Consider the following 17,568-nt stretch of genomic DNA (forward strand, 5'->3'; position numbering starts at 1 on the left):
CAGCCCTGTAGCTTAAAATTTCATTAAGTTGATCATCACGTTGAGTTACAGCGCTCAAGAGCTCAGGGCTTTCTTAATACTGTAATAATACTGCTTTATTGAGTTAAATAACTATGTGCTATATATACACACATGTTTGTTCATTTGTTGTCCTTGATAACTGATGCATATGTTTGTTACACGTTACCCTCCTATACTTGCATCTTCAAATGTATACAATAATGTCTTGTGCCTGGCTTTTAATGAGCAATGCTGCCCTTTTTCTAACCCTGTTTAGCTCTGCTTGTTGACTGAGACAGTGGTGTTTTCTTGTGTAAATTGTCCTTTTTTTGTAATTCATGTTGCAAAGAATGTAGCATTGTATTTCATCATTAATCCATTGGCAAGCTATAGGTGTTAACAGCCTATTATCAGAGGTGGGTAGAGTAGTCAAAAGTAGAAATAAAGAAGTGGTCCAAGGAGGGATCACTTGTAGACTCACAGTGGGAAGAGTAATCAAAAACGTTTTCTCAAGTAAGAGTACTGTAAAATAGAAGTAGACATATGATGTCTGAAAACTAGTCCAAAAATTTGAATTTTATTCTTAGTAAATGTAACTGACTACTACCCATCTCAATCTATTTTTCATATCATATCATCAATTAATGATTTCTTAATCTAATTTATTTGTGTATTCCAGCTTGACCCAACTCCTAGCGTATCTTATCTTATTAATGAGCAAAGGTCCTTTATTAGGCTAAATTGACTCTTGTGAGCTTTAAGTCATGTTATAATTTTGTTACCTCATCAATAACTTATATGGAGTTGTGTTTTATTTCATTCACACATGCTTGAGTAACGTTTTATTATTAGTCTGTCTACATTCCCAAAGCTCAAAATGCTCTGTTCCACCTTGTGATGTCAAGAAGTGGTAGTTTTCACGTTAACAACCTTTTATTACCACCCAGATGATTCTATTGAAAGTGTATGGAGTTTAAAAACACATTGGAGCACTTCCTGTACTACCACATGACATCACAAGTTGGAAAAGATTGTTATCTGCTTGAGAGAAGAACACAGCCTAAATATGCAGGGCTTGTTAAACATGTGTGAATGAAACAAAACACAACTCCAGGTATGTTTGTAATGAGGAAAACAACATTATTACAGCTCAGAAAACTGTGTAATATGGGCTCTTTAAACATCAAACATGGTTTTGTGTTGACTTTTCCATCTCCTCTTTCCAGGCACAGCTCTCACTCTTCAGATGAGGCAGGATTTAATGACCCGAGCTTACTGGAAAACCTCCAAAGTCATCACGTAAGTCATGTCAGGTCTTCCCATGGTTGGCACTGTTATCTAAAGCCACATTCAAACCAGTGAATCTCCTTGTAATGCTAGAAGTTTAATGTTTTTGGCACATGTTGTATTTGCAGTGTATTTGTGAAGAATACTTGGGAAAGATTCAGAATACTGAATTGCATTAAAATGTATTTTGTAATACATCCTGATGTATGGAGTTTACATTCAATTTAAAGGAGCATTGCGTAACTTTTTGAGTGGAGTCTGACACCTTTTTTCTCCATGAATATATAGTTAATTTTCCTGTAATTTTCCACAATATAGCATTAAAGTTAAACATATCTATATTCATCGATAACTTACAGTAAAGAATACATATTTTTCAAGGTATTTTTGATTCATTAAAAATCTGTAATTGAATAAAGGCAAGATATACAAGTTTATACTGTGGACTATGAGTACTTCAATGTTTTCCTTTGATTTTTGAAAAGTAACTATACTCTGAATACCACTAAATGAAAGAGTAAATGTTCTTAAAATTATGATTCTGAATACTAGTTCCTGGTGCATTTTAGTTACTTCCCAGCTCTGTGTATATCTTTATTACTAATCAGATGGTAAAATTTTGTCTTAAACATTTTTCAGTGTGTAAATCAACGTCAAAAAACTGTTAAAAGATAAAAATAAGTAAATACCACCTGCCATAATGAATGAAATGGCAAAGACAGATTGATTGGCTGACTGTGTCACTGTGCGTCAGCCAGCGCTCTGGTAGAGAATGAATGTCACATCTAATTATAAACAGTAGTGCACCAGGGGAAGTAAGGAGCCCACTGGGAGGTTAGGTCTGTTATGACAGTCCAAAATGTCCACATGTTGCATAAAGCCTGGAGCATTTTGTGTTTGTATATTGATAGTTTTTGTGTATTGATATTTTGTATACTGAAAGTGTTGTGTCTAACAGTGATTATGTCAGTTGTATTCTTATTATTTATGAAGTTATTAATATTATTACTACTGGATACCGAGTCAGTGACAATGGGTATATTCTTAGCTCCAGCTTAGGCTGATATTTATTTTAAGTTTTAGATTGGTGCTTTATTAGAACACTTAAGTACAGTAGCTACTGCTCTCTTTTAGGTTTACAGTGGGAAAGGGCTCTGGGTGTTTTGTAGAGCCAGAGATTCTTGAATTTGAAAACCACCAATATAGGTGACAAAATCAGCTGCTCTAGATTAAAAAAACATTGCTATTGCCATTGGATATGACAAAACATATCAGCCCATCACTCATATCAAGCCTATATGTTTCTTTTCTTCCTTAAATTTTCTGGTACATTCTGGAGTGTAATACCAATGTCCTTCTTCCAACCAATTAGTTCTTGTTTCATTTATCACATTTAGTTCACAAGTCTATTTCTGGATGTGTTTTTTATACTCCAAGTTCTTAACACCATATGCTCTCAGTTCATACTTACTTACCCTTGTAGCTTTGGGCTCGTACTTGCTATAGCATTAAAAGTGTTTATCATTAGCAGTTGGTTTAGCTGCAGGCTCGCTGTAGGAGTAGTGTTGATGCAGTGGTGAGGGGGTGGCAAACTTCTGAACAGCAAAATTAAGTGCACCCACTATTACAAGGATCCCCTGTGGTTGTCTCGTGTTGATTCTTTGGTTGTGTTTTCCACCCACAGAGATCCAGCCCTGTTAGAATATTGTGTTTGACCGCTCCCCCTTCTTCCTTTCTCTCTGCTTGACCCTTCCTCTGTCTCTATCTGGACATGTCGGCAGCGATGATTGTCTGTCAGTGTTGCCGTGACACACATTACCCAGGAGTCCGTGGGGGCGAGAGCTGGCAGCGCAGTATTAGCTGTCACATCTAATTGTGCTATCAGGAGCTCTCAACATGTCCTGCCCTCTGTACCCTGTTTATCTCTGCCCTCAATGTGTATTTTATTTAAGTATAGCCCAAAACATAACACTTATAATAACTTGCCCAGTGGCAAAATGTGAGTTTATGTAGTATTTACTATTAACATTGATAATGATTCTTTGTCCATATTCTTCATATTATCATATTTGGTAAACACATGGTTTGTACCCAATGATACACTGAAGTGGATGAGCTTATTGGCTGAGATCCCCCCAAAAATAAAGTACATTTCAAAGTAAGTATCTGGTCTGAAACAAGATACAAGAAACAAGATAACACCAGGTTGTAGGTCAGACTTGTGGACTGGTGTGATCCCAGTTAGAAAACATGTTTTCAATTTGTTTTTGGAGCAATAAATACACCTCTAAGACAAGCAGTGACATTCCCTTCTCCAGAAAAGTTATATAGTGCACCTTCAACTGTGTGAAAGGACCAACAACTGACATAAAGCATAAGCCATATAATCTCTTATAAATATCCTCACTCAATGACACCTCTGTTCAATGTAACACTGTACTGTGTATACACACACACACACACACACCCACACACACACACACACACCCACACACACACACACACACACACACACACACACACACACACACACACACCCCATGCACACGCACACACATGCATGTACTGTAGAGCATATGCTGACATGTCCTTCAGAGGATACCTGTCAACCCATAGCGGATTAGCATGCAGCTAGGAGGCAGATAGGGCTCCCACTGCCACCTGGACAGTAATAGACTATGTGTACTTTCATTTACAAGGGCCCTTTGATATGCCCTCCCTCCCAACTTCATTCATTCTCCCCTTTATTACTCCAGCATGGTTGCCATGACACACAGCACCATTTTAATTGCACCGCAACTGTGTGGACAGACTTTCTTGTTTAATGTATTTAGGCAAATACATTCTTTATTAAAGAAAAAGCTTATCTTCTATTATTAGAATATTCATCCTATGATAAGAGAACCTTCTACATTCTATTGCTTAAATGATTGCAGTGTTTGCACTGTGATGGGTGCGCCTATTGTAATTGTGTTTTCGATTAGGTTGTGCAGAACCCTCTGTCTTGTCAACATTGAGCTATACTGAGATATTCCAAACACTTTCTATCAGTCTTTCCAGGTGGTTTTGTTCCCTTATGTTGTGACATGTTTTTATGGCAGAGCTCTAAAAATCCCTGTGCCCTCTCTCCTTCGCTAGCCCACAGCTGCTGTCATCCTGGACTTCATGACTATGATGGCCATCTGTCACACTGCAGTACCAGAGCGCTCTGATGATACAATCACCTACCAGGCCGCGTCTCCAGGTAACCCCACTTTGGAAACTGACCAAGAGAAGTTAAATAACAGCAGTTTTATTTCTTTTCAATTGTCAGATAATCTCGCTCACATAACACTCATTTGGAAAGATGAGACAGTTACACAAAAATTGCACAACTCCCAAAGATTAGTGAAAATGTCTTTAAAAATATCAATAATCAGATATTAATTGATACTAAAACTATCCTAATTTTAACACATATTGGGGAAAAGAATCACTTAATCACAGTTAGACCTTTCTTAGTTGTTTTAGATTGGTCTATAGTAGAGCTGGTCCACATGGAAACATTAATGAAAATGAAAATACAGATTTTTTTGTAAATTATATTAGGGACCTTTTTGATTAAACAAGAACATTCAAAATGTTGCCAGATTGTGCTTTATCTTACTGATGCTAATACTGTGAACAAATGAAAACTATTCCTAAGATCACATGCTATAAATTAATATTTTTGTTAATGGAATGCTTAAAAATTCCACTGTAAACTTCTGGTTTCTGCTGCACTGTCTGACTTTAAAATGGCAAATATAAATGATAAAACTATAAGCAGAGAGCCTTTTCTCCCCCATTGGCAACCTCATGCTGGAACATAATGTACCTGGTCCACTGATTTCACTTGTGCCCTCATTGTCATCATTCTGTCCACATGAACCAGTTTGTGCGCTAAATACAAAGGCCTACTTTCTGTGCTGCACCACCTAACCAGACCTCAGTGTCCACTTACAACCTTTTCAATCTATTAAAAAAGTGTCTCTTTGTAGATGAAGGCGCTCTGGTCCGGGCTGCACGCAACCTTGGATTTGTGTTCTCTGGTAGAACTCCAGACAGCGTTATCGTGGACATTGTAAGTTATATTTTTTTGAGTTTCACAGAACAACATGGCTTTATAACGTTGCAGTTTGCTCATAGAATGTAACATAAACATGCATAAACAACCAGTAGTGCAAAGAGTTGGGGTAGAGAAGCCAGAAAAAACAATTTACTCCAGAGCGTATATATATAATATATATATATATATATATATATATATATATATATATATATATATATATATATATATATATATATATATATATATATATATATAATGATTCAGTTTGGTCGAAACACACTACAAAACTAAATCATATCAGGAAAACAAATTTTCAAATAATTTGTTACATTTAACACAGTGTCTCAAAACTACTCTGAGAATTACAATTTTAGTCTAAAGTAAGTAGTAGTAAATGTAACTGAATGTATCTACCCACCTCCGGAAGTGAAGTATTTTATGCAAGCAGCCACATAGAAAGAGTTTACAGTATAAACACTGTTATTAAGTTGCTAGCAGGTGCACGGGGTGTCCTGTCTATACTCAGGTCAATCTTCCTATTATTCTCTTAATTGGCTGACACAAAGATTGCACTCACTGAAGCAAAAGCACAAAGACCAAAACCACTTATCTATTTTGAGTCACCGCGTCTTCAAAATGTTTGCTCTGTTTTGCACCTTTTAATAGGCCTCTCTAAGCCATGCCCTTCTTTAATTGCTCTATCTTGTACCCAGCACTTTCTGGAATAAGGGATGTTAATTGAATTTTACCTTGTTATTCCCCTGCCATTATAGCCATTACATTAGGACTACAAACTGATAAACGCATACAGACTAAAATTAGGTTTGATTGTAATAAGGTTGCAGGGTTAGTTCATGTTATTAAGATACTATGTCACTGCCACAGTATATTAATAGAGTTAATGTTTCCCCTTTTTAGGTAGGAAAAGAAGAGAAGTATGAACTGCTTCATGTGTTGGAGTTTACAAGGTCAGTTGGATGGCAGACAATGGCCATATTGTAAAAATTGTACCTAAAGTGCATATGCCATGTTTTCAGATTTTTCTAATTATTGCTTAGTTTGGTGGGATAGTACCTGTGGTGATTTATCATAATTTTACACTAGTCCGGTGTTTCTATGAGTCCCTCATAGAAAACCCTCTGTCATCAATACACAAAATTCCATCCAAAATGAAGGGACAGTTTATGTGCATGAACACATCTTTTTGACTATATACACATTCATTTAACAAAACAAACCTTGTTTACAATACTTTGACCTCTACATAGGTCACATCTGATGCCCATAGCTGTGTCCCAATTTGATGGCTGCAGTCCTCGAATTGGGACATGGTGCATGTCACCTGAAAGTAAAATTACAGACTTCACCAAAATGTTGAAACTAGCAAAAACTAGGTATGATACTTTTGATATAATGTACTAATATAATAATAGTAATTCTGCTCAGAATATTTTAGTGGAATGTGTTGTGTAACCCATCATATGCACTTTAAATTACTATTCCTGTAACCCAAGGAAATGACACCATATACTACTACTGAAAAATTTCAAAATGTATGTGGTTCTTAACTGTAGCAGCTTAAACACCTCAGTAACAGGTCATGACTTGTTCTCATCCCATCCCTCTTTGTCTCCCTCTGTGATGTGACAGTGCCAGGAAGAGAATGTCCGTCATCATGCGCACCCCATCTGGGAAGATACGGCTCTACTGCAAAGGAGCTGTGAGTGTCTGTCTCTCACCATGGCAACACATGACAGGCCATCCCACAGTGTTAAATGCTCTTTGCCCAGTATCCACTTTTCTCTAGATCCTCTTTTAATATGGCAAGAGCATCATGTATTATCGTCTGTAAATTGTAATGAAGTTTTGATGAAAAGTTGATGATTTTGGATTATAGTGAAAAACAGCCATGGGTAAAGGTATTATAGTAAAACCCTACAAATAATTTTCATAAACATTTTTACCCCTATAGTTTGGAGATTCTTATATTTTGACTTCTCATATAAGACAGTGCTAAGCTGTAACTCAGCGGTACATTTTTTCAGGTTCTGATTGGGATCTGCCTCCTGCTAGTCACTATAAGATGATATAGACTGACCTAAAATTTTCCACAGAATGGCATTAAACTTATCTATCTTGCATTTATTCAATTGCAGGTATTATTGTTGTAAAAAATATATATATTGTAAAAAATATATTAATTCTTGCTTGGCCTGGTGGTGGTACAAGCTTCTCTCAGTGTTTAAAGTCGGACTGTGGAACATTCTTGTTTAGGTAACTCTACACTGAATCACTCCAGGTCAAATAAAAGATTACTCATCTTATTCTTGCGTAAGCAACAACATCCTGTTGGAGATATTAAGATGGCAGTTCCCCCAGAAAAGTTTCATAATGCACCTTTAAGAGTATGTCATATTTGCCATAATCCACTTTCAGTAGTATAACAGGTCCTGATAAATCTCTATGAGTGCTTGGTAATCATCCTCATTTCTGAAGTGTAGTGAATGTCACTTCAGTCTTGGTGAAAGTCATCCAAAGACACTCTTTTCTATGTCGTCTAATGTCTCCTCTAGCTTTTTGGAGGTTTGTGTAACCAGTACCCGTTTCCCTCTGTCCAGGACACCGTGATTTACGACCGTCTCGCAGACAGTTCCCGGTATAAAGAGATCACATTGAAACATCTAGAACAGTTTGCCACAGAAGGTGAGTGAGCAAATATACTGTCTACAAATATCTCTTGGGTGAATACATCTGTGTTAGTAGTTTACATGAATAATAATTTGTAGGAATGTGACAGAAACTGAATACATTCATTTATTTAGTTGTTTGAGGCTTATGGTAATGAGGTCTAGGCAAAGGCATTAGGGAGAGCCGCATCGGTCTCTTCTTTGTGTCTATACTGCCCCCTTGTGAGACATCGGCAAAATGATGTCATCCAGAATAGCTGATGAGAGCTAAAAATAGCACGCACGGATTGTCGCCCTATGGATTGGATTTTAAATAGCACAGCGTTTTTACTCACCAGACTGAAGTGTTTTATATGGCTGCACAGATTATATGAGGTCAGGTGACTAAACTTGCGTTATGTAACTTTCTGGAGGACGGTCTGTCACCTGCTTGTCTCCATAGAGATGTTTTTCTTTGCCTGGAATAAAATCTCATAGTATGACATTAAACTTACATATGGAGACAAGCAGATAATGTCACAGAAAGTTACAAGTCAGGTCTGTGGAGAGGAAAATAATACTGGTTGAATAAATGCCCCCCCAGAAAGGTTACCTAGAGAAACTTTAATAATAATAATAAAAAAAAAAAATTAAACAATATTTGTAATTATTTTGTTTTACCCAGGGCTGCGTACCCTTTGCTTTGCTGTGACTGAGATCAGTGAGTCGTCCTACAAGCATTGGCAAGAAATCCATCACCGGGCCTGTACATCACTGCAAAACAGAGCACTGAAGATGGAGGAGAGCTACGAACTCATTGAAAAGGTTTGTCAAATTGCTTTTTATTTAACATACAATACAAGGAGAAATACCAGAGGGTGGACAAATAGACTAAGATTGTCAATAGGTCTATATTAATTAAACAGTGTAATTGTGACTTGTCGACTATTCAATCAATTGTAATTGTGTTTTGATAATCATTACTGTTTATTAGACAATACAGACTCTAGCACATGATTGCTTAAAAATGATTGCATGCAATTATAAATATATTAAAATAATATATTATTTAAAAATAAAAAGCGAGTAAAAAAAAAATCATATACCCAAATACTAATCAGTGCTAAGCTAGTAAAAAGTAAAAATACTAAACCATTTATAAATTGGACAAAGTTTGACCTTTCCTGAATAGTTTCTAGATTGGTGTTTGGAACTAGGATAAGATCGTGAGGTAATGTTAAAAGATTTGTGTGAGAAATTATTGGAAATCTCAATCAGTTTTGGGCCTTTCTCTGGTGTTAAAATCAGATTTGAAATTTCAGTCTCACAACAACGCTAAAATAGATGTGTAGAGCATGTAAGCCTGAAAATGAGAAATGTGCAGACTTTATTTTTGCTGTTAGTTGAAAGAGGAAACAAGCTGCCGTATCACACCTGCACATCTGAACATGTGAGAAATGTAATGTTTATGTTGTGATGAGGTCTGAAGATTTAGGCAGCAGGTAGATTGGGTTTAGTGTGAGGTAGGTCTGAGTGGAAGCGGTCGTCAAACACAGGAAGCCACAGTCGTAAATCAAGCACTTGGCATGTCCTTCATGGTAGCTCATGGCTGCCCAAAACAAATGGAGGTAATCAATCATGAAATGCACTTAAATGTTTCTTAAAAGAAAGTTCAGTGTCCGTTGCCCGTTAAGAAAAACTGATGCCAATGTTTGAGGTTCAGTTTGGGGGGCATCTACAGTACAGTAAACACCCTGTGTTTGGCCACAGGGTGGAGCACTGGAGCTTTAGTTAAAACTCATCAGATTCTCTATGTATGGGAGTCAAAGTATTGAAGTTTGTGAACATTACATTTTTCATTATTTTATTCTTTTTTTAATTTTTATTTGTATGTATTTATTATGCAAAAGAAGAGATTCCCTGGGAGCTTCAAAGAACTGCAGAGTGAATCTCTTTCTTCTTTTGCACAATTTTTGTCTTTGGATCCAGCACGCAGTCATAATTTTTGTTGTCTCTATCTACCAGTAATGTATTTATTTTATTATGGTCATTATTTTATTTTATTTTCATTTTATTTTATTTTATTTTTTACAATTTTAAGTTGCACTGTGTAACCTTTTTGGTAGAGTGTCACCTACCTGTCACTTTGTCTGTCTGTTCTGCAGTATCGCATTAAATTGATCAATCTTAATGGAATCAAGCAGGGCATTCTACCTGGACATGTTACTGATCTGTGGAGAGGCGAGGCTGAATGCACAGTTTTAGCAATAAAAAACATGTAATTGAACAAAAGTAAAGTAGAGGGTATGCGTGGAACATTACAGCCAAAGCAACTCCACTCCCGACCTTCAAATGTCAGGTTCAAGTGAAGGAGAAATTATATTGTTCAACAGTACAATAAATTTGAAGTTTATTTTGATATTTTGATGATTGGGTTACATTCACAATATGTTAGACAGACACTGGCCCAGTAATAATGAAATAAAAGCTTGACATATTTTTAAAACTACTATAATAAATACACATGTCTACATTAGGGTTTAGTGTCCCTTCAGAGAATAAAAACCTGAACTTTTTATTTGCTTTAGCTGCAGGGATTCCTTGTTCACTATAAAACTCTCCACTGATCTACTATTACCACTTCATAAATTACATGTATTTTACTTGTTAGTCCCACCCTGACTTCAGGCTGAAATCATGATCCAAGCTGTTCCCACCACATAAATATTCCTCAAACAACCCTTATACTAATTTACAAATGGCAAATTATAGCTAAGCAGACAGTGTATTGTTTATCTTAATTTATAGTTAATTGCTTAAAATGAGTCAGGGCCTTGCTTTCACTTTCTTTCTGCTGCTGGTTCTCGTCTCTCTTTCACCCTGTGTTTTGTCATGGCCTGAGTTGTGTGATAGGGCTACGTGACCCCACAACGCGCCCTGATGAACTGCTTTATTTCCTAGGAAAACACCCGTAGTATGTTTTGGGTGGAAGTATGTGGTGCATCAATGATCCCAAACCGCTAGTGAACTTTTTGGGTAATAAACAAGAGCAGCTGATTAGAGGCGAAACATTCGGCAATGACATAATCCTGGTTCACATGTTTCAGTGACATATGACGATTCAAAGAGCTTCCTCCCACTTAATTAACACACTGGGTATATTTACATGGCCAGTAAAAATCAGATCACGCAATTATTAGATCTGATTTTTAGAAGACAAAGTACAGTAACGTTTTAAAGAGCCAATATCACGCTATTTTCTGATCTATGTTGTTGTTTCCTCATCAAAAACATACCTAGAGTTTTGTTTCATTCACACATGTTAAACACACAAATCCTGCAAATTCAGGGAGAGTTCTTCTCTCAAACAGAAAACAGTGTTTTACCTTGTGATGCCATGTGGTAATACAGGAAGTGCATCACTGTGTTTTTAAACTCCATACACTTTCAGTAGAATAATTTGAATGATTTCAGCCCTGAAATTTCCAGTCTCTCCTGAACTAAAGGTAAAGATACAGTAGCTGTTAACTTAAACTACCACTTCATGGCACCACAAGGTGAAACAGAGCTTTTTGAGCATTGTAGATGTAGACTGATAATCAAACTTGATTTAGTTAATGAACTCTTTCCATATTTAACATTTTATTTTTCATTTTTGTTACCACATTATTTTGCCCTTTTTTGTTTAATTTTCCTTGTCAAAACTTGCACAGGTGTGAACAATCTTTAAGAAATCAGATTTCTCTCATGCAACTGTTTACATGGCATATCAACAATCTGATAATTCCAGAAATCAGACAATGATCATATTTTTGGTGTGCTTGTAAACATAGCCACTGATCCCAAACCGCTGTACTCTCTTTTGGGTAATAAACAAGAGCTGCTGATTGGAGTCAAAACACACAACACTGACATAATTCTGGCTCACATATTTCAGGGACGATTTAAAGGGTTCTTAATTAAAGGCCCTGTATGCAATTTTTTCCCATGTATTTGAGCAAAATTGTGTTGTCTCTATGGTATATTGTATAAGTGGATCTTGAGGCTAAAATAAGTCTGTTGTGTGGTGTCTACATGTAATTATAAAGCGTTTTATTTTCCGTGTATCAGGAAGTATATGGTGGCATGCTAGTTATTGTTAGCTTTACCGTGACTGCAGACTTATCATTGGGATGCTCTGAATTCAAGACAAAATCTGGTACTGGTTTCTACTCACTTTGTCCATGTTTGTTTGTAGAACCTACAGCTGCTAGGAGCCACAGCTATCGAAGACAAACTCCAAGACAAAGTTCCCGAAACCATAGAGACGCTGATCAAAGCCGACATCAAGATCTGGATCCTGACTGGAGACAAACAGGAAACAGCCATCAATATTGGTGAGATCTGTGCTTTGAGCCTCAAGCTGAAATGCAGTTTCCAGTGCAGACAAACCTCTTCTCTGTTGGACACAATGCTTGAATAATGTTCAAGCAAAACCGCGGTCACAAACTGGACTTAAATTAAAAGTCCTATGCCCAACTTGTTAATGTATTTGAGTGAAATTTGTCTTGAAGTCTAAAACATCTGCCTGAATCTAATTTGAAAGAGTTTTATTGTCTGATATTCAGGAACTGCACGGTTAGCATGGTAATTGTGTCAGCATTTCCTTGACGACAAAACACACTCTGAGCTCTGAAAGTTGTAAAAAGGTTGAAGTACTGTACTCATTTCACTATAGTGCAGTTAACCTAATTCTATTTAGATTTGACTAAACAAAATATAAAAATAGTTTAAACTGTCAGAAAAATGCTTTCCTTACACATAAATTCTCCCTGCATTTTGGATGTAATTTTCATTATTGGTCATTGGTAGAGATTCTCCGTATTAGAACTCACTGTTACTTCCTTATTTCCTTTATTTCTGGACTTTTTTTCTCAACCTTTTTTCACAAGCTGCCACTTAACTGATTACTGTGATAAAACTATGGTGCCTATCTACCACAGACATAGTCCCAGCAAACCAAGTAATAATTAGAAAACCATGAAAACCTGTCATGTGCACTTACCGTTACTATAACCTTACCTGAAAATCATAAGTTAACTTGATATGCCACACTATTGGGTGAAACGCAGTCCAGAACAGGTCCTGCAGTCAGTTACTTGGTCATTCTTCATTCCTCTGGACAAACTACTGACAGCACAGGGTTTCCTCCTCACACGTATCTAGCTAAAGCATCGGTTGCAAAACATGAAATGATGTATGAGCAGACTTCACAGACCTGAAATAAATAACATGCATATGCACACAAGACTCCACCTCTCACACATGTGGCACTCTGGAGATATTACTGTTACAGATCTTATCAGGATGGCATTACTAATGTTGGTCCAGAAGTGACACCTACCTTTAAAACGTACTGCTGCTGTATGGGCTAATATGTGGCCAGCTACTACAAATAGATCAACTTTCTATACCCCTGACATATTAACACAGAGTTTAGAAAAATATATACCAAGAGTGGCTGCTTTTGAGACTACCTACCTCTGCGGCCGACTGAATCAGGCCTTTGTGTGGGCCCTGCCAAAAGCCAGAGAACTCTGCAGAAGCACAGGCTCTCTGGGCTGTCTTTCTACCGAGCAGCTCTGTAAAATCTCCATCTTTATATTGATGTTGTTTTCTGACATTTAACTCATAGAAAAATTATACCAATATAACTAGATTGCTGCAATGAGTCATTAAAATGTTCTTTTTGTGTTTTGGTAGTGAAAGCCGCATTTGGCACTGCAGTGTTGTCCTATATTAAAGCATCACTTTGACACAGAACAGCCTTCCTATTTGAGTGACACACCAGGCTCTGTAGACCGTAGACTATACACTCAACATGTTTGGTGTGTTCCCAAACCACCCTTGCATAATGTAAAGTCAATATTCTGACACACTGTCTGAGGGAGGAGGAAGGATTGCTCTGGGACACTGTCCCAAAGCACCGGCTTGTTGACTGAGGTGTACACATGTAATGCATAAGTCAGGTTGGTGCCAGAGATGTGGACTCTTTGACTTTGACTTTTGAATATGCTCCTGAAACTGAGCGTTTTAGCTATGCCATTAGTAATGATATCAGGAATTTTTTGAATCCCCTGAGATCAGTATTTGTTTGGCTTTGAGCATATGAAAGGCTTTTGAGTCAAGTGAACTGAAGGCAAGCACACTGAACAGAAGGGCTGGTACAGGAAATGACAAAGGGAAGGAACAGAGACAGTGTTGAGATGGTTATACGTTTTCCACACTTTGGCAGATTTTTGGACTTTTACACTTTTACTCTTATAACAACATTCCCTGAAGCCAGACCCAGCCCTGTTTGGAGCCCTGAAGGTGAAACCCTCTCATTTCCTTCATGCATGCAGCATGACCCCAGTGAGGTCCTGTGTTCACTCTGACCTTGACAATGAACATGTTTTATCCATATCACATTGAAAATGCCACCCATGTATCCATAGCACATTTGCTCTGTGGCGATCCCCTTAAGGAAAGTAAGCACTCTCCAGACAGAAGCAAAGTGTGGAAGGCCACAAAAATTCTGTGGTTGTGCCACAGATGGCAGCGCTACCTATAACTGTGGGATCCAGCTGAAAGCCTGAGTTTAGTTAGTGAACATTTCTCTTTTCCCTAATGGGATACCATCTACCACCTTGTTGCGACCCTCCGCCTCTGTTCCAGCCAAGAGCTCTCCCCCGAGAGCTGTGCTGGCCAGCCCACAGTTGTAACTGCCTATTAAAACAGGAAACTGACAAACCCTTGTAAACCAAACTCATTACTCATGTCCCACAGACAGTGACTTCAGGCTGTAAAACATAAATGCATTTTTAAGTCATGTACATGCATATTTAAAGGCTGTGTCCAACACACAAGCTAAGCACGCAAGGACAATAATAATCTATCATTTAGAAAATATGAGGGTAAAGCCGGTAAACAGAAATGTCCCAATAACAATCTGCAGCTCATATGTACTGTGTGTGTCTGCTCCTAGGACATTCCTGCAAGCTTTTGACCAAGAACATGGGGATGCTTGTGATCAACGAAGACACTCTAGATGTAAGTATTGTCTTGACTTTTCTCATTTTACACTCTGTCAGACCATCAAACATCAGAAGAAATAGAAATGTGAATATAATATAACATTATTCACCTTTTAAATTTCTGTATACCCTCCACAGTCAATGTGTAAGTTTCTCTACAATTTAGCCATAGCAATTGCTGCAATCTCTGCCTCCCTCACAACTGAGAGGAAGATCAGCTGCCTGCAGTATATCACGGGATTCCAAGTTTCATAACTCCCCCATATATATTACAATGTTTCACCAGTTTTATGATTTGGCCTATCCCTACCCCTGATATAACTAAAAAAACTAGAGGACTGAAGCTGCAGGAAGCATTGGAACAGCACTGCCCCACTACACATCCCCAAATCTCCACTAAAGCATTTAAGACACCCAGCAGAGAAGAGTGCTGACCCCCCAGCAGGACCGTCTTGTCTGTTGTTTCTACATTTGCAAAGGGCACGTCCCAACACCGGGAGCAGAGAAAAAAGGCTTAAGCCCTCAATCCACAGATGGTGCTGAAACCTAGCCCGGTGGAGTCTGTAGCACGCGGGGGCAGAGGATGTGAAGGGGGGAGGGACGGGGGGTACGCGAGGGTGATGACGGACAGGCTTCACTCTGTCATCTACTCATTTGCAGTGATAAATGGAACCAGTGGTAGAAATCCGGGGCCTGCTGGTGCATATTGTATGTAAGGCGGGCTCTTTGAAATGTCAGCTCCCATTCCTGTGTGCCTGAACAGATGCTTATATAAGGCAGTTTGTTAGAACGCAAACAAGGGGAAAGTCTGCGCTCCCAAATCAGGCAGAGAAAGCTGTGTGTGTGTGTGTCTGTGTGTGTGTGTACCTGATGTGTGGTGTATGTTAGTGCACTCATGCCACAAACAAGTAATTTTGAAGCTTGTTTCTTGTTGTTTTTAGCTGGTTATCATAGAGGAGATGACATTTTTTCGCTATTCTGAACTTTTAAAGCAAAGTTGGTACTGGCTGTAGTTACACTGTATTTCAGAAGTGAAAAAAATGCGTTATGGAAGTGGCTGAAATGGTCAAAAAATGAATATTGATATTTTTTGGAGTATACTGATATCAGTAACAATCAATAATCACCCGATATTTTGTCAGTCCAAAAGAATTGTGTTAAACATGTCTTTATATGTAACAGTTGATGTTCAAGTGTATAAATATAACTTTACTGTAAAACCAATCAACTTTCAGCATTGTTTTTATAATGATGATGATACTCTCAATATTAAATTTTTTTTATATCTTCAAAACAAGATTCACAACATTATCAAAATTTGTGTCTACCTCCAAGTCTGTGCTTGCCCAAAACCTGAATAAATGGATCAAATTGTAGGAATGAATGACAAAATCAAGCTGTAAACTACAATTTGCATGTTATTGCTTTGCCTGGAATGTCCCACAGTGTGGCATTTATTTAGATTTATTTTAATGTTGATGTTTTTATTATTCAAAAACATGCATTCTTATTTTGAGCTTTGTTGTTGGTCCACTGATATGATCTGTAATTTTAGCCTGGTGGCGCTTGCTATTTTTCCATGTAGATTGTAAATTTAAATTCATACGATTGAACACTCCAGGCAAAGCAATAAGTAGTGCAATGTCCACCATGAAGTTACGGTAAAAAAAAAAAAAAAGCCCTTTTGAAGTGGCACGTACCTCAAAGCAGTAATCCTGCCTTATTTGTGAACATCATGTCTAACTTAAGTTAAGACTCTCCTCGTGGGTGCCCCAAATGTGAGACAGATGATGACATTTCTTCCACACAAATGTCCAGATTCCACATCCTGAGTGTCACGTCCTGTTGGCCGTATCACTCAAGGACTATATCAACAGTGAAGGCAGCTCAGTTTTTCTGGACAGCTCTTGTAGATTGTGAATGGACACCACATACCAAACCATAGACAGTCACACAGGCTAAACTGGCCATTGTAGTCATAACAAAAAGGCTTTAGGAACACACATACAGCATAAGCACTAAAATTCCCCTGTGGAAATGAGGGGGGAATAACTGCTGCACTTGAGGAAATGGTAAACTTTACTTAACACACCACATGATAAATTACTTCTCCAAACTAAGTGATCCTTTTCTACACAGTTTGTTAGATAAATTTTGGTTACATCTCCTGCCTTTTACAGCCCGTCCTTTGCCCTACCCTCTTAGCCCCACCAGGGATGTCTAAATCCTCCCAGCTGCTCCGCGCTTGTATCCTCTTGCTCAATCTCTCTCCTCTGTTAATCCATCATCTCTTTTGCATGTCTCTCTCCCTCCTCTGCTTTGTGAAACTTAAAGCTCCGTTCTCCAAATATTTCCTTAAAGCTGGGGTTTCAGAGTTTTGTTATGCCAAGTGAACATTGTACGGTCCCATTGGTACAATCTGCCTGCGCTGACATATCTGACCTTCACCAGCCTGGGCCCCTCCTGCTTT

The 17,568-nt window shown here is 37.9% G+C and overlaps 1 protein-coding gene across 3 annotated transcripts in view; it reads left to right on the forward strand.

Moving 5' to 3' along the window:
• atp8a1 (ATPase phospholipid transporting 8A1) overlaps positions 1 to 17,568 on the forward strand; it is a 107,678-nt gene that overhangs the window by 47,904 nt on the left and 42,206 nt on the right. For all 3 annotated transcript variants that reach the window (XM_020923351.2, XM_055159196.1, XM_055159197.1), the window contains exons 15-23: positions 1,227 to 1,299; positions 4,426 to 4,531; positions 5,307 to 5,389; positions 6,296 to 6,345; positions 7,028 to 7,097; positions 7,996 to 8,080; positions 8,729 to 8,868; positions 12,281 to 12,419; positions 15,050 to 15,114. In XM_020923351.2, coding sequence (XP_020779010.1) covers positions 1,227 to 1,299; positions 4,426 to 4,531; positions 5,307 to 5,389; positions 6,296 to 6,345; positions 7,028 to 7,097; positions 7,996 to 8,080; positions 8,729 to 8,868; positions 12,281 to 12,419; positions 15,050 to 15,114 — 811 coding nt within the window. The remainder of the gene's footprint in view (positions 1 to 1,226; positions 1,300 to 4,425; positions 4,532 to 5,306; positions 5,390 to 6,295; positions 6,346 to 7,027; positions 7,098 to 7,995; positions 8,081 to 8,728; positions 8,869 to 12,280; positions 12,420 to 15,049; positions 15,115 to 17,568) is intronic.

This window comes from Boleophthalmus pectinirostris, unplaced genomic scaffold (assembly GCF_026225935.1).
Source record: "Boleophthalmus pectinirostris isolate CB_2022bp ecotype Guang Dong unplaced genomic scaffold, ASM2622593v1 HiC_scaffold_23, whole genome shotgun sequence".
NCBI lineage: Eukaryota > Metazoa > Chordata > Actinopteri > Gobiiformes > Gobiidae > Boleophthalmus > Boleophthalmus pectinirostris.